This window comes from Vidua macroura, chromosome Z (genome assembly GCF_024509145.1).
Source record: "Vidua macroura isolate BioBank_ID:100142 chromosome Z, ASM2450914v1, whole genome shotgun sequence".
NCBI classification, from domain to species: Eukaryota; Metazoa; Chordata; class Aves; order Passeriformes; family Viduidae; genus Vidua; species Vidua macroura.
In genome coordinates this window covers 21,558,498-21,579,586 of record NC_071611.1, presented here as the reverse complement: position 1 = coordinate 21,579,586, position 21,089 = coordinate 21,558,498, and the positions used below count along the sequence as shown (strand labels likewise).

Genomic DNA, 21,089 nt, shown 5'->3' with positions numbered 1-21,089 from the left:
TTCTCGATAATTGGTGAAATAAGGAGGAATATCAATAAGATCTCTACGTTGGACTTCTGGAGGGCAGAATTTGGCCTATTTAAGAGACTTATTCAGAGAGTTCCTTGGGAAACAGCCCTTGAAAACAAAGGAGTCCAGGAGAGATGGGTGTGCTTCAAAGCAGAGATCCTGAGGGCACAAAAACAGGCTGTCACTGTGTGCCGAAAGACGAGTCGACGTGGCAAACGTCCAGTCTGGATGAGCAATGAGGTTTTGAAGGAACTTAGAAATAAAACAAAGATGTATCATCTTTTTAAGGAGGGACTGATTTCTCAGGAAGTATTTAAGGGAGCTGCCAGGGCATGTAGAAAAGAAATTAGGGAGGCCAAAGCTCAGTTTGAACTTGGCAACTTCTGTTAAAAATAATAAAAAAAGTTTTTACAAATATATTAATGGTAAAAGGAAGGGTATAACTGACCTCTGTTCCTTATTGGATGAGGCAGGCAACCTAGTAACTAAAGATGAGGAAAGGGCAGAAATGCTTAATGCCTTCTTTGCCTCAGTCTTTAGTGGTAAGACAGCATGTCCTCAAGACAACTGTCCTCAGGGGTTGGTAGGTGGTGCCAGGGATCAGAATGGTCCCCCTGTTACCCAGGAGGAGGCAGTCAGAGAACTGCTGGGACACTTGGATATTTATAATCAATGGGACCAGATGGGATCCACCCTAGGGTGTTGCATCCTGGGACTGGGTTTTAGGGGTTCTTATTTGTGTTAGCTAGCTGAGTCCTGTGTACCCCCGCGCTTCCCCCGTGTCATTCCCCCCCTGCGGTTTCTGGCCCCAGGCTGCCTGCCGCTGGGCTGTCCCCTCTGCTGCTCCTGTAACCACCCCCCCGTCCGGCCCCAGGAAACCCCGTGTCTGCTGCCCCATCAGTGCCCGCCCCTGCGGGATTCTCTGGTTGGTCGCTGTCCTATGTCATCACTGGGGGGTGGCGTCTGCCCTCCCTATCACATCCCCTATATCATCCCGCTCCCTCCCGGGCCCCGGCGCCATTTGCCCCATGTGGAGTGGGAAGCGCGGGTCGCTATCCCCCCACCATAGCTCTCAGCGACAATAAAGCCTTCCTGCTTTCCTCATGGTGATATGGACATTCCTTCTCTCTTTACCTTGGATCCCGTAGCACGGGCGACAGAACCTGGCAGACCCCGACCCATGTGCCAGTGCCAGCGTGACAGCGTGGGAGAGAAGCAGCGGAACCCAGAAGTCTGGGGGGAGGCGGTGCTGGAGGGCATCGGAGGTGCCCTGGACCGGGGAGAAAGAGAGAACGCCGCAAGTGGCGCCCAACATGAGGCTTGAGCCAACAGAGTTGCCCTGCACAGGCGGAGACTCACCGCGAAGCACTGGGAGCTGTGCGGAGAGCCGTTGCCGCCGGTGCGCGGCCACGCACTAGGATGATGAGGGAGCGGGCAGACGAGCTTGCAAAGATGCTCTCCATAATTTATCAAGAGTCATGGCTCACTGGTGAAGTCCCAGATGATTGGAAACTGGCCAATGTGACACCCGTTTACAAAAAAGGTAGGAAGCAGGATTCTGGTAATTACAGGCCAGTTAGCCTGACCTCAGTACCAGGTAAGATAATGGAACAGCTCATACTGAGTGCTATCACACAGCATTTACAGGATGGCCAGGGTATCAGACCCAGTCAACATGGATTTATGAAGGGTAGGTTGTGTCTGACCAACCTGGTCTCCTTCTATGACCAGGTGACCCATCTGGTGGATGCAAGAAAGGCTGTGGATGTTGTCTATTTAGACTTCAGCAAGGCCTTTGATACTGTCTCCCACAGCACACTCCTGGAAAAGCTGTCAGCCCACAGCTTAGACAGGAGCACTCTTTGCTGGGTTAGGAACTTGCTGGATGGCCGGGCCCAGAGAGTGGTGGTGAACGGTGCTGCATCCAGCTGGGGCCAGTAACAGAACCTCAGGGCTCTGTGCTGGGACCAGTTCTATTTAATATTTTTATAGACGACATGGATGAGGGCATTGAGACCTTCATTAGTAAATTTGCAGACGACACTAAGCTGGGAGCTTGTGTTGATCTATTGGAAGGAAGGAGGGCTCTGCAGAGAGACTTAGATCGGTTGGATGGATGGGCAGAGTCCAACAGCATGAAGTTTAATAAGTCTAAGTGCCGAGTTCTACATTTTGGCCACAAAAATCTCCTACAATGTTACAAGCTGGGGACATTGTGGCTGGGCAGGGTTCAGGCAGAAAGGGACCTGGGGGTGCTGGTCAACAGCCGGTTGAATATGAACCAGCAGTGTGCCTTGGTGGCCAAGAAAGCCAATGGCATCCTGGCCTGCATTAGGAATTGTGTGGCCAGCAGGAGTAGGGAGGTCATTCTTCCCCTGTACTCGGCGCTGGTGAGACCACATCGTGAGTACTGTGTCCAGTTCTGGGCCCCTCAGTTTAGGAAGGACATTGAGATGCTTGAGCGTGTCCAGAGGAGGGCAACGAGGCTGGTGGGGTGCTTGGAACACAAGCCCTGTGAGGAACGTTTGAAGGAGCTGGGGTTGTTTAGCCTGGAGAAGAGGAGGCTTAGAGGTGACCTTATTGCTCTCTACAACTTCCTGAAGGGAGGCTGTAGATGGCTGGAGGTCAGTCTCTTCCACCGGGCAGCAACTGACAGAGCAAGAGGACATAGTCTCAAGCTATGTCAGGGAAGGTACAGGTTGGATATTAGGAAGAAATTTTTCACCAAAAGAATAATAAAGTACTGGAATTGTCTTCCCAGGGAAGTGGTAGAATCACCATCTCTGGATGTGTTTAAAAAAAGACTGGACATGGCACTTGGTGCTATAGTCTAATTGAGGTGTTAGGGCATAGGTTGGACTTTTGTACATCTTCACTGTGTTATTTTACCTTCTACTTTAAGTTAGAAGTATGGATGTTCATTTAATATCGAACTTGTTCATACTTGCTCCAATTCAAATAATGGACAGAGAAAAATCTCAATTCAGACCTTATTCAAGTCTGGCAGTTTGGATCTTTGCTTTGCTGATATACATTTACCATGTTTGTCTACATTAGTCTTAAAAATCTTCTTTGAGTATATATGTAGTTTGTTTGCTCTCTGTTCTGTCCTGGGTTCCTACTATTAGCTTTAACCCTGAAGAAGTGATGGAAATTCTTGCCATCAATAGAGCCAATAGCTGTCAGCTTTTAAAATTAAACAATCACTTATTCATGAGGATTATCCTTTGCAAAAGAGACAGGTAATTACACAGAAAATAAAACTTTCTAAGTCTGAACTTCTATGGATGGAAACCAAGCACTTCATCATCTCATTGTTGGTGCTAATAATTTCACAAGATTTTCTCTAGACAGATAACATTGGAAAGCTGAATATTTATGAGACCTATTCACCAGACAGATGAATGGAACAGCATGAACAACAGGGAAATCTTGAAGAACTCTTGAATGTTCGTATGAACTATGACAGAAATCCAGCAAATTCACAAAACTAATGTGGAAATTGTATGATGGTATTTTAGTGTTTGGTCTAGGTCAGAGCTCTTCTAGGGCTATCAGACATATGCAATAAATTTATCAATTTTGCATGGGCTGTGGGCCTTCAGATTGCTGAAGCCAAAGGACAACTGACACACCACTTGACCGAGTATCATGTTGTCAGTGGTGATTTACCTATATGGTGTAACAACAGTCCTGGACATCTAAAGCAGTTGTAGTGTAAGGTACCTGATGAGGTAAATTAGATAGCTAGTACTTAAGAAACATCCTGAAAAATCCTGGAACCTGCTTGTTGGAATGAACTTGAACAGATCTGATGACCTTACTTTTGATCTAAACTAAATGACACACTGACCTTAGCATGATCTAAACTAAGTAGCCCAGAAAATGACCAGGAGAAAGAAGGCAGATTACCATTTTACATTCTCCTGTTCTGCCATTTGAATATTTAAAAAAAAAAAAAAAAAAAAAATATATATATATATATATATATATATATATATATATATATCTAAATAAATGTGTGAGAGGATTTCTGGCCTCATACATTAGACAAATCTTTGTTACTTTTAAAAAATTACTCAGAAATCTCAAGCAAAATAAAGAAATTTATTTGTTGTCTTGGGTACTTAAAAAAACAGCAAGTGTCTCCAGGAGAGACTTAATGAGGAAGGGAGACTAATATGGAAACATCTCAATGCTTGCAAATCCTAATTCATCATTAAGTGTAATGTCTTGAGAAAAGCCTGTAGGAAATTGATCCTGTTCCTCTTAGAGTGGCAAACATACTTTAACATTGGAACAATTCCTATCCAAAAAGGCTTAGGATTTCTAGAGCAAAGAAATCCTTCATGATGCATTATGACTCCCTGTGATTTATAATTTAGACTAGAAACTAAAGTTGAGATGCTTTAATGAACTATGTGGATGTATTGATTTTTTCAAAGAGACAAAGACAAGAGTTTATTATTACAAATACATCTTGACTGCATTCTTGAATAGGTCTTCCTCACTCTTGAACTAAAAGCTGGAATAAAAAAACCTATAAATATCTAATATCGGTTTAAGTGAAAATTTTGCTTCAAGATGAATAGCCCTTTGCTCTCTTTAATAGTTTTAAGTATCTGCGTTGTGAGGCTAGAAATTTTTTAATTCAACACACTGACCAATTTGTAAAAATGCTATGGAAAAGGATTTGGAATTGTGGGTTGTGAGGGTTTACTGTGTAACAGATAAAGCAAGCTTGTGAAAATTGTATAGAGTGTAAAGAAGACCCAAAGGAAGTGACACTAGGGGAGTTTTAATTCACTGTAAAACTCATCATGGTACAAACTGGAGGCATTATTTCAGTAATCCCTCAGAGACTAGGAAAGCACAGGTATCCAGGATTTTGTGTTTCCTGAAAGAAATAAACAAACATACTAATTTGCTAGGGACACTTCCTATTCATGGAAGTTGACTAACACTGGCAATGATGATTAGCATTACCAGTCCCTAAATAATCATTACAATAATGATAAAGACATTTAAAAACCAAGCCATGATTAGTTACACTGCATTTGACTTTGTTTCTAGCAAAGTCAATGATAAAAGTCCATAATTTTACCATGAAAGTACACATCCATTTGGGAGGGATATGTAATGTACTGTAAGCAGTATTCACTGTAGTCACAAGTGGACAAGTCTACATGGTACAAAGAACCTAGAAGAAAAATACCACTTTGCTTTCTTATCTGCATAAAGGCATAAATATTGCTTATTACTCCTGTCCTCTCAAAACTCATTAATGTTGAAGAATAAGGCTTATTCTTATCTGGGTTGTTCTTCATCTCCCTTGTGTAATGAATCCCAATCAGTGCTCTGCAATGCTATTCTCCTTAGCAGCCTATAAAAAATTTTAGGCACACAAGAAAAGTAGGATTCAAGTATCCCAATGCATTTATTTTGTCTGTCTTTCAGATTAGAGGATCATAAAGAACTCAACTTCTGTTTACCCCTGACTTTGGAAAGATGAAAATTTCTCTCCCTCTGTTTGCTAGGCTCTAGTAAACTCATTAATTTGTCTTCATGATAGTATTGGGGCACTACTTGACTTGTTGTAAGGTCTTGCAACTTGTGTCAGTATTTTGCATCTCTGTTATATAAATAATAATATTTAATCTACAAAAATAATTCAGTATTACAAAAATGAGTATCTAAAATCCTAATGGAATTTATAGAAAACAATTTATTAAATAAGAGATAAAGATATTATTTTTGGCCATCTGCTATAGACTCTAGAATACTGTAGAGGAAATAAATAAAAAATACAAGAATATTAAAAAGCCCATGCTGGATTATTTCTAACCACCATGCAAGCCGTTTTCATCTGCATATCAATTGCAAAGGAATTGAGGGAAATCATCACATCAAAAATAAGCACTAAGTTCTGAAGCTAGAACTCATCAACTCAAACCTCAATGATTTCTTTGACAGACAAAATTTCTAAACACCACTTTTTATTCCATTTCCTTTCTTGAGATAGCTACCTTTTTTTTTTCCTCATCTTGATTGCTACTAATGTGCCACTGAGGTGTAACTAGCTTGTTTGCAGCTAATAATTCCCACCAAAGTAAAAGCCTTTTAATTTCTAGTGGAAAAAATATCAGATGTAGCAGCCTGTGATAAGGCTCTTCCTATGCCTTCTGTGTGCAGCACTGACCAGACTACTTTTATGCTGCATTAGAGGCATTTATAAGTGAAAAAATCATGTGATTCCACAAATTTCTGAAGAATCATTTCTGTATAAATGCAATATTACAGAACAGTCCCCATTTCATAAAGTAGTTCATGCTGTTCCATTTTAGATCCTCTATTTGATTACATTATATGGTAGTTCACCTCTGAAATGTTGTTTAAATATACATGTTTGCCACAATCAGCAGTCAACTTTAGAAAAAAACCAAATCTGCATATAATTTGTTTTTAAGCTTTGTTTACTTACCTGCAATGGACAGAAATTGGTCCATCCTGACCAAATTGCTCTTTTGTTTTATGCACTTGGCCTATGAAGTCAATAAATCCTTCTCCAGACTTTGGCACTCCTTGTTCTGGCCAGTCAGTGAACTGAAACTGCCTCACTGTTCGGGACTGACCATCCTTTAATAAAAGACACAAATAAAGCATCATTGCTGTGGCTTAAAGTCGGTCAGCAAATAATCATAAAGACAATCACAAAGTAAGGATGTTGAGAAGAGCTGGGGAATGGCTCAGATTATATTTATGGAATCTCTTTCAACTGCAGTACTACTACTGAAGCTTTTGTATCAGCCCAGAAGTATTATTATGAGTTTCATTGACAATATTGCATGGATTCTCTTCCATACTGCATAGTAGAGTTATCTGGCATTCTGATGGTGTAAAAAGTGTGCCTGAGGCCAAAAGGTATAACAGACATACACAACTGACTATATATAATATTCATATATAATTGAATAGTAGTTTACCAGGGTAAACTATTTTTTTGCTATGTTATGTTTTGAATCCTGTGGACTACAAATTCCTTTATATACAGATCAGATAGAATAAGGTAATCTAATCTGACTTTCCATTTCTGAGATATGCTCAACTACTTCACAGCAGAAATATCTTTACTGATAAGACTTGTTTAGTCATTGCCCTCCTTGCAGATGTTATCTTCAATAGTAAGCTGCTATCTATGAGGTGAACATTTTTCCTGGAAGAAGATGGATAAACAAGCCAGTTGTTTAACAAATTTCCCTTCAATAATGGTTCATTTAATTCACTAATAGCTTGGAGTTAGTTAAAATTGAGAGGAAGGGCTTCCTTTCTCAAAACAAGCCATCTGAAACTTCTCAATCCCCATGGTTAGGGAATACTAACAGTATTTATTTAAATTGCAGAATACAGCATCATAGTTATTTTTACAATGAAGCTACTGGAATTACTAAATGCCAACTTGTGCTATCTACCTATTTAAAATGTAAGAAGTCAGGACACAGAAAAATGCAATACAAACGAATAAAGCAAATTTGTTCTGCATTTTCAAACATTGATGATTTTGACACTGTCAATCTGTAATGTTCAAAATCATGGCAATATGAGCTACTGATGTTAACTGGTGTCTCTAGACATCACGTTTTCTAAGCATCTAGCCTGTCATGTCTTCAAAATGGTCTTCTATTAAGTGAAACTCATGAAAAATTTAACTTTCTTCTAAGTAAAACTCATGAAAAATTGACATTATTACTAGAAATTCCCATCAAAAAGCAGCAAGTTATGCTGGAGGCAAGAACAATCTTTCTTTCTTTTTCTTTAGACCACAAGCATTCACCTGTTACAGACCTTTGAAATGATACAAAAGTGATTTTTAATATAACCAAAGGAAATACCAATAATTTCCTCTGGTTCTGTGGGATTTTGCCCCCTGTGTGTCAGATGAGTGAGGAAAACAGAAAAAATGTGTGTGTATGTACCAGCAACTACTCCATGAGAGGACACACGTACTGTGTACTTCCACTGGACCACTGTGACAATTTAGCGGCCTGTATCTGTAAAACACTTTTCTCCAACAAGTATGTAAAGTTTGAAAATATTCACCCAACTGGATTTCTTGCGGGCATCAACAAAAAGAACTAAATGTTTACTTCCAAAATGGTATTTTGTTAATACAAACATCTCTGATAATGGTTTCTGTAATCCCATTTTTCTCCAAAAAAGACATAATGAAATCGCATCCTCCAGATAGCCTTAGGCAGATGATATAAATTTATCAAGAAGACATAAGTACAGGTTCATTCCCTTCAAAATAACCTTCCATTCTTTTAAAGTAAAGAAAGAAAACCTGAAATCTGACTTACTTGCAACATGCTGTTAAGGAGATGGAAAGTCTTCAGCAATTTCTGACCCTGACAGGACTTACACTAAATAATAGTAACTTTTTCCAGGTAGAATAAGTAAGGAAGACACTAATTTATTCAAGTCTAGTCTGTCTGGACTGGAAATTTAACACATTTCTCTTCACATAAACAGATCTAATGGTAAATATTCCTTTTTTGGTGTGTATATATCAAGTGTATTACTATGTTTCATGATTTCAGTAACTCAGTATTCCAATGCAAGTCTGTGAAATTACAATAACCTCTGTTATTTAATGAGCAGAGAATTCAAGTTACTTAGTCTATGTTAGACTAGCATTAAAGCGTCTTGGGAACTGATCTGCAATTTCTTACAGCTCCCTCTGCTACTGACATTATAAAGAGTGTTGATTTCTTTTAATGAGATTCTTGGCAACAGCAGTCCAGATACAAATGCCAAATTTTATTAAAATCTTTACTTTCAAATAGTGTGACAGTTTGCACAGTTAGTTATCAAAATAAGTACTTTCAGATCCCTGTGTGGCACAGTGGGCTTTTAATGTTTTATCCTATTTAGTGGCTGACCGTTTGGATTTATTCTTCCTCCTCACAGGGGATATTCAATTGTCTTTTGATTACGCTTCAGAATGGATAATACTATCTTACATCCATCATTAATAGTTTAGCCTTAAATAAGACTGGCTCAATATACTGACCTCTTGAGTTTCCAGAGAAAGTGAGTACAAAGCAGTTAGAAGCAATAACTTGAAACAGTTACAAAGGTCAATTTCACCTAATGACAACTCACAGTTCAGTTTCAGAAATAAAAGAGAGTTCCACACCAGACACTTGTTGCTGGTGCCTACACAGGTACAGTGCCTCATTTTTTCTCCCTGTGGAATAACTGGTCACCTTCACTCTGCCAGAGTATGGATGGTATTGTAACAATACAGATGGATTTGGAGATGACAGGGAGAGAGGACATTTGCAATCACTCCAGCATTTACTCTTCTTTGAGTGCACCAATTTAGTCAAACTATTTCAATTACTGGTTTTGACAGCCACAAAAGCCTAACTAGAGGAATACTATAATGTACATTTTGGTATTTCCCACTTCTTCCAGTAAATTTGGAAGGAACTATAGTTTTCCAGCACAACTAGAAAATTTAGGATGGTGCTGCCAGCTCACTAAGGAGTTTAACAAAATTTGGACCATCAAGATAAACAGATTTTTAAAATTTGAGAAGCAACATCATGTGATAGTAAAAGGTTATATCAGGACTTTCAAAGTGCTTAATGCTTTCCAAAAGAGAAATTAATATCATGTCAAATAAAATTAGTTCTGGTAAATTTAATTATTTAATTATTTGCACCTTTACTGGTTTGATAGCTTTAGGTAAGCAGACTTTCTTAAATACTGTACTTCAATAAAAAGTCTTGAAAGGACTTTTTTTAAAATATATAATATTTGAGGACACTTCAATTACAGCTATGGCTTTTTGTTATAACTGTAATTTTGTGATCAGAGCTTTGCAAACTATGTCACATAATAACTCTTCCAACTTGAGACAGATTTTTAATAGAAAATCAATTAAAACTATCAGGATATTTGTAGTGAAATTGGATTTGACTATCTCTGCTTGCAAGTATGTTTAAAGACTGATGCTAGGAGCCTGTTCTCCACTTTTCTTAAGCACAAATAGGCTAGAGAAGATATGAGTCACATGATTCTTACTACATTTCAAATAGAATGAAAATCAGATCCAATGTATCTACAGTTCCTTTACAAAAATCTACACCTGAATCTCATTTGCCAAACAAAAGGTTCATATGCTGCCTGGATACAATACTAACAATTCTACCCAGTTTTACTTGAAGTTCACATTAAAAGCAGTGGTCTAGCTAACCATAAGGAAGTCTAATATTTCAGATGCTGACAGGCAACTCTTGAGTAGCTACTCATGTTATTCTCGGACATTACATCCTGCTATTTTGCTTGAACAAGTATTATTCCACAGTGGCTACAGAAAGAGAGGCTGACAGTATTATATATATGAGTATATATGAGTATATATGAGTATATATGAGTTTTCCTCCCACACAGACTGAAATGTTAAAAATCAAGTCTGAGAAATCCCAAATATACATTAAAAGTTTATGTAGGTTTAATCTTATATGAGTACTCAGTTTAATCTTATATGAGTACTGAGTTTTGGACTCAGGAATTCAGATAAGAAATGAAGTATATAAATGAGGATGCTAAGGTCACAGCTGTATGTATCTACTCTGCAGATATACTAGAGAGCTAAAAATATACTACATGAAAAATCAAATTATAATGTGCAAAGCTTGCCCAGCTTTTCTTATGAATGTTATTTGCTCTGCAGTTTTAAAATCTCAGAAAATTAACCTTCATACTCACTCAGCCTAAAGGGTGGTGCAAAACAACAAAACAACACTCTTGTTGCAAAAATTGTACTCAATAATGGTCAAGGGGAAAATGAGGAAAAAGAGGAAAAGAGTCCTCAAATAATCTAATGTATTTTGGCATAAATAGTTCAGAACTATAAAATTGTGCTGCCCAGATGCTAGATCTGAATGAAGTCAATCATTCCTATGGGAAGATCCCATTTATTTAAAAATAACTTCATCTGATTTTTTATTATTGCTTGTAGAAAGTATATCTCTAGGGTTTTCTGAATAATAATAAAAATTCTAAAAACCCTGAACATAGAAAAAAGGAAGACGTAGACATTTTCTTTTAAACTTGTGGGAACAAATGTAATGCTATGTTGACTTACCCTTGCATCTGTAACCTTGAATTCCCTCAGAATATACTGTGGCATGTTGTATTCTGCCATTGGATCTACCACAAAATACTGATATCTGGCTGAGCGCTCTGCAGGCCAGTACTGATGGCATTTTTCCTATGAAATAACAAAGTAAAATACATTTTCTATTACTTAAGAGCACTCCCATTAATTGGTATAAACCCTTTTTTACTCAGCTAAGTATAATATTCACGGAAAGTGCCAATAGTGAAAGGAACATGAGCTGCTTGTGTTGGTGAAGAGTAAAATATTATCTTTAATACTGCATTGCAAAGGGTTTCTCATTGGTTGCTGTATATCTGAACTTGCTTATACTTCTGCTCAGTTTTATTGTCTATCAGTGACATGAGCTATCCTTAATCTAATTTTCAATGGCGAATTTTTATCTCAATTTAAATCTTGATACCACCTTCAGCTTTCTTCCTTTTTGCTTGTTGGAGCAAGTCCCCCCAGCCTCAGTCACAGCTTCATCTCTGCATCCACTAGCCATGTCCTGAATAATCTCTTTTCTCTCAGACACATGGCCTAACTCAGATTTCACTCATCAGATGCCAGCTTTCTCTTGATGTAATCCTGTCCAGATAGTAGATGCTTCGTTCCTTCCAGTAGACAGAGTACCAATGAAATGAGTTTATAATTGTAAACTGGGGGATGAAACTTTAATGTGCAGCACAGAACACACAGAAGACATTCAGATCTAAAAAATACCAGACTTTCTTTTAACATTTTTACAAGGATATGCTGCAAAAGTAAAGTTTCCAAATAAGAGATCTTTCTTTTTCAGTAGACAGCAATTGTCTCTCTTGCTGAATCTCAGTGTGTCCTACAAAAACACATCATGTTTAGTTTGTCCATTGCAACACATGAACAGATTGGAAAAACTTACACATATGACCAGGAAGGCCACTCCTATTTCAAAAGGAGAAGGAACCAAAATCCTCACCTTTAGATACTCATAAGAATGAAATATCTTAATGAAAAGAGCTGTTGTAAGCAACATTTTAGTAAAGGAATATTAGAGCAGTACTTACTCTGCCCATTTCTCGTAGTTTAGTGAGCATGACCACAATTGTAGAGTTATGCTCCCAGAGCATTCTCCAGAAGTCTTCAGTTGTTTCTGCTAAAGGACCCTGTGTAGCTATGTAAGCTTTTTGTTGTCTATGTTAAAAAAAAAGTAGATTAAGCAAAAAAGTGGATTTATACTCATGTTCTTTGCTTATATGAAAACATTATCTGGAGAGAAAATGTATATTCTGTTAATAATGAGCACATTAAAACCTTATTATGATTGTTTAATCAAACTATGGCTTTTTATTTTTAGAACTTTGAGAGGAAAATTACTCTGTTAATATTATGATGTATAACTTTATCATTATTATTTAAATTTTAATGCAACCCTAATTGCTCAATTTTGTGTGCTTTAAAAAGCACTTAAGAAACGCTTAGTTGTGCTGGTTCATTTTATAGAAATAACTGTCTAACAATCTATTAAGTTTAGGAATTATAGCATCAAGCAGTTTCTTTATTAACTTCATTTCAACAGTCTGATGCCTCCAGCAAAAGTAAGGCAGGAAGAAAATTTGGGAATGGAGTGTGAATTTCCAGGCCCTAATAGTCTACTAGGGAAAGCTACCACCAGAATGTTAAAAGATTGGATCAACAGCTTTATAAGATGATGACCAATTAGGGTTGCTCTTGCTTGTTTCAAGTAACAGCAATACCTTTGTGGGTGATAGTGGACATGAAGTTTATTTTCAATTATGAGCTGAGGCTCAGAAAATTCACTCTGTAGATATGGATACTCAGGCACACCTAAACTATGGCAAAGATAGGGAAATGATGCCATTTCCCTTTCATGTCTTTTTCAACCAGCTGCTTTAAGTCAGCCGAGGGCATATTGCTCCATGTTGTCATGAAGATGCCAGTGGGCTTCTCATCTATTTATATACAAAAGGCTTTTGGTGGCTAGGTCAAGTCATAGGCAGTGTTCCAAAACCGTATGTTATCACCTTGACATACAGAGTGTATCTCCTGTATCTTATTTCTATATTTCTATACTTTATTTCTATATTCTAATAATTTCTTATTTCTATATTTCTTATTTCTATATTTTAAAGCAGAAAAACTGTGAAGAAATAGGGGCTCAAATCACGATCATGCTTAAATCTCATTAATTTTCAGCATGTAAAGCATACTGAGAGCTCTCAGTGGCTTAAACACAGGTAAAAATATAAAATTTAATATTTTATGCAATTTTCAAGTTTTTTTAATATTACACGGGGAAAAAATATAAACTCTTTACTAAAATTCTAAAAAACACCCAATCAAACAAACTCAGACAAAACAAAACAGAACAGACAAAAAATTACTAGATTTCAATACTAAGTTTTGTTATTTTCAACATAATTACATAAACAATTTTGTAAACTTTTAGAACAGTAAAGATAAGAACACATCATTATTTGTACCTGTATCCATCAATGAAACTGGCATTAATATAATCAGAGCCTTCTACTCCTCGGATAGGCTGCAAGCATACCCTTGTGGATTCATATGGCATAATATTGACAAGGCGATTTTTGAATTTATTACATGGAAGATTGGCACTGATGAATCTTGAAGTGTGAGCCTTAGAGCTAGCAAGACGCTGTTGAAAACAAATTAAAAGAATTAAGGCCAGGTATAACAAAGACAAGTGATGCTATCAGGTTTTATAATCTCTGCTCAGTAGCCATTAATGAATAATTTCAACTTCAGATGCTTACTTTTCCATATTCTATTGCATTACCCAAATATTTGTAAAGCTTCTTTAATACCTTTTACAAGTACAATGTCTGCTCTATTAGTGCATTTGGAAAAATTCCAGTATTAAACCACTACGCAAACACATATTTCAAGATACAATAACAATAAAGGAACAGCACAGTTAAACCACCCTCAACTGAATGGTTCTTGTCCAGACACCCATTGAGAATTGAATTGTACTTTTTAGAAAGAACCATCTTCCTGATTTAAAATTTTAGTCTAATGGTGTCTTTTATCTTTTGATTACTGGAAACAAGTGGTGGAGAACAGAGCAGCTTCAGTGTTACATCATTTGGTTTTGGTTACCCATAATATAAAATCCCAGTACCTTAAATTCCAGTTCCATTCCTGTGACATTCTCGCCTGTTTCTATCTGTGTCAGCTTCTGGATATATGCATACAGGTTTCTGGCTGGCACTTCCGTATTTCCACATGTCACTGCTTCCAGCAGTGCATCATGGATAAAGATGTATTGGTCCTCAGTTTGAACCATGTAATTCCTCTGTGCTCTCATTAGAGTTACGTGGCCATAAATATCTACAGTCTTTTCATGCTTTATTCTCTCTAACATGGCATCTATCACAATGAAACAGCCAGTCCTGCCGACTCCAGCACTAAAAGAAATGAATACAGGAGAGAAAACATGGACTGTTTCATTCACTGTGCTTATTTTTACATCATTCAAGATTTAAAGTTTTGTAATGCTGATTTAAATAGCACATGTTTCTGAATATGAACATCAGCTTTTACAGAAGAGGTTGGGGCCCTGAAATAAGTAAACGCCTCAAATATCCATTAAAAGCAATTGAGAACATAGAATGCTTTTGTATGAGATCTGTGCATCTTGCAGTTTCAGGTTTGACTATAACAGAAATAAAACACCTTGCAACATGTTCTCAAGATGTATGTTCTTTAAAATGGAAATTACTGGAGATGATGAATCCTCTAAGAATTCAAGCTTTATTTGTAGCATGATTTCTAAGTCATTAAACATGCTATTGTTGCTATTCTCTTTACAGAGGTAAATTTATTGGCAAACAATAATCAAACAGAAAATGAGTCTTACATTTTTCTATTACACTTTGCTGGTAAACTTTCCACCCATCTCCCAACCCTGTTGATGGGGCTTCTATTAACACAGTTTGTTCTGTCCTCTGCTGTTTCACCTGGCTAGGACATACTGATAGTCTTTGCAATGCCGACCCATGACTAGATAGCTGTGCTAGCTGTAGGCTGGGGAAAATGCAATTTTTTGGATGCCAACTGTAGTGAACCAAATCAGACCATCTTTTTGCATGATTGAACTTTACGAAGTTTTGTTCCAACTATTTGCATACATGTAGCTAAACTAAGCTAAATTGTAAAATGTGATGGGATTTGTACATAATTTTTCTGTCCAAGATCACATCATGCCTGCAACAATGACTTATAGTCCCAGGCTTTCTAAATACCTAATTTTTTCAGTTAGTGACTGAAAATGAAATACATAGTATATTAAGCAACAGTTTAAAAACCCTCAAGACACTGAGATTAGCTAAATTAAGAATATTTAAGAACCCTGTGAACTGCAATCTTTTGAGTATAAATAGAAAGAAACAAAAATAATTATAACAGAGCTTCTAGAGGACAACTATATAAAAGCCAAAATTTCTCACAGCTTCTATATTTTCCAGGGATATTAAATATCTTAACTCCATCCTGAAATCAATAGGCAAGGTCAAACATTTATTTCTTGCATTTATTTCTTCTTTCTTATTTCTTAAGAATTATGCCAATTACCAGCAAACTGAATTTCCTTATAACCAAATCAGAAGGAAGTACAGAACAGAAAGCTCTTTTATTAACATAAACCAAAATTTCTTTCTAAGACAGCAGATTTACATATTGTTAATGACGTGTTCTTGCCATGGATTACTCCTCCAAGCAGCAGATCCCCTCCAAACAGCTGAGGACTTCTGCCAATAGACCAAATGCATCAATCTTAACTTTCTTAGATGCCACTCTGACAAGAATTAACCCATATTCTGAGTTAAAGAAAAATTACCTATCACTAATATTCATCAGTGGGAATTGTAGAGAAGGAAAAATAAAAAGAAACAAAATGAGGGTTATCCTAACTAAACAATAGTTCATTTACTGTGTATGATAAAAGCATTGCATTTCAGGAAAACCTGTTGACACTAATATTGCTAAAAATCATGGAGAAAACCTCAAAAAGCTGTCTCACTATTGTGATTTTCTTTGGGTTTTTTTTGTTCTTGTACTGGAAATCAAAAGAAGTAGCACACATTTGTATGTCAGATTGGATTATATCATATTTTAAACCATTCCTTCAATAATTACACTTCACATTCAGTTTTCATCAGTTTAGTATGAGTGGGCCAAGTCAGAAATATGAAAGTTTGGCAGTGCAGATTTTCTAGAATATGGTTCTTTTTCCTATAATGTATTAAATTGCTGTCCCAACACCATGTTTATAACTGGATATGCCATTTTTCAGATTGAGTATCTAAAAGGTCACCGGTACCCACAGACCACAACTGGAAAATCCCGAGCCAGTTAAAGGCTTGCACCTTCAGCTGGAATGAGAAATTTTCAGTTCTTCTTTTTATGTCTTTTATTATGACTTATATATTTATTTTTTCCATGACTAAACTCAAAGAGTAATAGCTATTAGCATACTCTAGCACAGAAGATATTTGCTAGTCTACAGGATTATACAGAAGTTGTGAAGATTATGAAAGCAGATCTAAACACATTATTATGCACTCATTTCACGGTAAGGATGAAGGGGATGATACACTACATTTATGTAGGCATTTGGGCTCCTGATACAAATCTCTCTGGACCATTTTATCCAGTGGGATATTTTACTCTTTTAAGGTGTTCAGTACATTCTAGTTCTGCCCGTAATAAAAGAGCTGTGTGTTTACCAAACTACTCTTTTGACTTTCCACATTAAAATGGAACCAGTGATATGAAGATTTTAACTTAACTCTTCTTTGAAATGTGCCCTTCCTGCCCCCAATACCTTCCAACTCCAAATGACAATAACTTATTATATAAAGAAACTATCCTATCCTAATTTTTTATCCCATTTCTCCTTCTCTTCTACTACTACACATCCTTCTTAATATCGGAAGTCATACAGTTTGAATCCTCACTAATAAGCCACTGAAATAAAAAAAAAAATCCCCGTCTTTCATCTGCTAGCCATGATAATTCAACTAATAAGAATAATTTCACAAATCATTTCTACTTTTGTTATTGACTTTCTTGCCCTTTTGGTTTGCATCTTCTGGTGTTGCTGTCAAACTTAGAATTTTCATTCAGTTAGTGAAAGAACTATTACATTTTCAATCTGAAAACCTAGATATCTATTAAATAGACATGCCTATTAGGAAACTGTTACTGCTTCAAATACTGTCATTTACAGTATTATAACATTTTTTTTCAGTTTCTAAAATCATGACTGACTCAGTCCCATGAGCTGAAACATCCTTAATGTCCTGTGATACAATACAGCTAGAATAGCTACAATTCAAAAAAGGAAAATGAAGAGGCATAAGGGGGACATTCTGAATTCAAATCACTGTATGGATGTGTTAAAGGTTAGCTTTTGTGATTAATTTGTAGCTGTTTAAATGATGACCCTTTACTGATACTTCAGTGATTTGGCAAAGGAAGGCCGTGTAATTACCAGTATTCACAGATCATTTAATTGGAAGCAAAGACAGTAAAATATGGACCAAAAATCATGTAGGACATCTTTGACTCATATCAGGGGAAAATTTTATTGAATATTACTGTTTCAGATTGAATGAAGCTTGCATTTATAAACTGAAAGTACATAAAATTGCTTGTGATACGGGAAATATATAAAAAGATCTGGATTTTATTGAGGAACTTCTAATGATTGATTAGATTCCAATCCCACATAAATTCTGTGGTAGTTCTGACAAAAGCAATATTTAGATTATTTTCTCATTTTGTGGTTAGCAAATTAGAACAGAGCAGAAAATCACCCCCCTGGCCAGGAAGCAGGAAAAAACCCCATACTTTTAAAATCCTTTTGAAAAGAAACATCTGATTAAAATAACATAAAGACCTTGTGCAAAGATGTAAATTGAAATTTCATTTTAGAAGAGATATTGGATTGCTTCAAAAATTATATAGCAGCTTATAAGAGACCTTTGAGAATTTATCTGCAAGTTTACAGTGACTTTCTTTCCTTCTCAATGTGGTTATGGTTGAACACCGGACAACAAGAATGGTGTTCAGCACTTAGATGCAGTGCTTTACCAAGGACTTCACTGACTGACTTTTCTTCATCCCTAGGCTATGCAAGGAGGCAACCAGACTTATCACTGAAGTCACATATAACGTCTGGAAAAGAACACGGAATAAAAAAAATCGGAAAACAGGAAAATATTTCACTCTAAGCAGATAAAGTTCAGTCTAGAACTCTCCCTAGTTTTCATAGGTAGTAGACAAAAGCATGGCATAGTCACAACCCAAAGGCCAGCCTTATATTTTTCCTCCTTTATGGAGTTTTAATAAGATTACCATAAATTCTTCAAATATAACTGCCCTAGATTTAAGTCCACATATTTTTTTTTTTTTTTAATATGCACCTGCAAAAGTATAATAATGTTCAGGAAGTAAATTTGTTCTTCATCTAATCCCAAGTACAGCTCTGGAGAGATCAAGGTTTATACAGCTTATGAAGCTGTCCTATGAGATTGTAACTTGAACACAAACTCTCAAATATTAAAACACAGAGAATCAAAACTAAAAATTTCTCTAACAAATCCCATGTACAGGAAATAATTGTTTACTAAAATAATTTTAAAAGATTAATTTTTCCATGCAGGCTAAAAATGTAGGATTAATAATGTTCAACTAAACAAAAAAATTAAGAGACCCTTCTAAAAATGACGTTCCATTAGAGCACTTCAAATCCTCTCACCAGTCATAAATTAATGTTACATAGAGAAGATGAAATAAAAATTATTTGTTCTTTATTTGCCAAAGAAATTAGGATCATGAAATGAAATTATGAGACTTTCAAACAAACAGGAAGTAATTTTTAAGGTAGTACATAATTAAATTTTGAAACACATTGTAACAGAATATCATGTATGACAAAAGAAATTCAGAGAGGAAAGGCTCAATTAAGGGTTATTAACAAACATGTTACAGATACAACTTCCCCTACAGAAATCCTTTTATTAGATTTTGCTGGAGTTTGGATAGGTACTCTGAAAAATAACATTCTAGACATGTCCTGGGAGAGAAACTGAAATGCACTGTCTAAGTTCGGTGTTGTGATCCTATATAGTTATAAAAGGCATAAGCATTCCATTTCCCAACTATAAAGCAGATCATCTTAGAACTCTTTTGAATGAACACTTCGGCCTCCAGGTACTTGACACCTTTAGTAACTATACCATTGAAATGGCACACCATTAATTGTGATACTTGCTTTTCCTCTCTTGGAAGGGACATGTTATGATAACTGTTCTACCTGCTTCTTCCCTGAAATAATGAATTGCTGATGAAAAAAAAATCTCTTATTGTTCTGCTTATGAGACGGAACAGCAGAAATTGTACATAACTGAAAAGTTCATTGACCTTATTTCATACCACTTATTTTTCTCATTATGGTTTTCCTCCAGAATTGATTGTTGATTCTATATAACAATACATGCCATAATGCTGCTTTTCATAGAGGATTTTTACATATACACCTTGCTTAATCACTATGTTATCTGATTTCTTCAATTACTCAGACATATAAAGAAAAGACATTAAAATCAACTTTATTCCTCTGTACTTTTTTATCTGTGTGCAAGGGTTTAGTGTGATTTTTTATTTCAAAATTAATTCAGTTCTCATATATTCTCCTTATCTTCCTGCTTCTCTAAATACAATCTTATATATGAATGTACTGATTTCTGTGTTTATCATCAAAGAGTAACTATCCTAAAAAAATCTTCTCTTTGAAAATTGTTGAGTTTCAGTGTATACTTTACGTTTTTTTGTACTGTACTGCCTTCTTGACATTATGCATCCCTCTAAAGAAAGAATGATCTAAAATTGACTGAAATAGAGTTTAGAAGAAGAAAGTATTTTAAGCTTAATTTTAAAAACACATCTTACTGTGACTTCTTACCTTCAATTAAAGATAAATCTATGTCTGAATAGCTGTAGTAAATATAAAAAATGCTATTGCTGGGTAATTTAGCAGAGGAAGTACACTGTGATCCTATAGTTAATAAATAAAAGCACAGCAGAGAAACCAATGGACAGAAATTATGCTGCTTGCTGCTAACAATTATTTGTTCCTTTCTTTGCAGTTAACCTGCTTTTCATTCTCAGGGTGGAATGTTTTGAGAAGTAGCTTCATACTTTTGAATATTTCTTTCTGTGCTTTGATTACATTTTCGTGGAGGAGAGCTATTAGGCTATCCATGCGAGTAACAGAAGGTCAATTGATGCTATCTGGATAACTGGAATACCTCGAATGTACTTGCCAGCCACTAAAATGATTCCAAGTTTCAGAGTCCTCTGGACCCCTCCCTCACTCTAGATGTCTGTATTCCTATTGTGGCCAACAACTGCTTCTTTTCTTAATAGCAGCTGTCCTCAGGTTTTTTTCTGGTTGGGTTTAGACTGATGGAACAGTGATGAAGTCTGAGGTTGTCATCCAGACATAGGACTTCATCTGGTAAGCACAAAGTAAAAGGAAGACATTATCACCAGGACTGTTTTGTCCACACTGGCTTGTTGTTGTTGTTGTTGTTGTTTTTGCAGTACCAAATGCAGTTCAAAGCCCTAAACAAATCTGTGTATAAATCTTTTTTTTTATTTTTTTCTCACTTCACTGCTCCCCCTTCCCCTGCTCTGAAAACTTGGAAATAACCAGTAATTTAGTCCTGAACCTTGAAGCTGATATGACTTTAGTAGTAGACCTATTGTTCTAGATCTCCATCTCAGAACATCTCTTCTTTTTTCAATCAAAAACTGATATACCTAGAGGATACATTCAGAGGATGAGACAAACTTGATGTTGCCACCTCTAGATTTG

General features: G+C 36.3%; 1 protein-coding gene across 1 annotated transcript in view; it reads right to left on the bottom strand.

Moving 5' to 3' along the window:
• PTPRD (protein tyrosine phosphatase receptor type D) overlaps positions 1-21,089 on the bottom strand; it is a 978,753-nt gene that overhangs the window by 8,159 nt on the left and 949,505 nt on the right. Inside the window, exons 39-43 of the mRNA XM_054004205.1 lie at positions 14,328-14,613; positions 13,663-13,841; positions 12,226-12,352; positions 11,165-11,290; positions 6,491-6,645 (exon numbers count right to left, since the gene is read on the bottom strand). Coding sequence (XP_053860180.1) covers positions 6,491-6,645; positions 11,165-11,290; positions 12,226-12,352; positions 13,663-13,841; positions 14,328-14,613 — 873 coding nt within the window. The remainder of the gene's footprint in view (positions 1-6,490; positions 6,646-11,164; positions 11,291-12,225; positions 12,353-13,662; positions 13,842-14,327; positions 14,614-21,089) is intronic.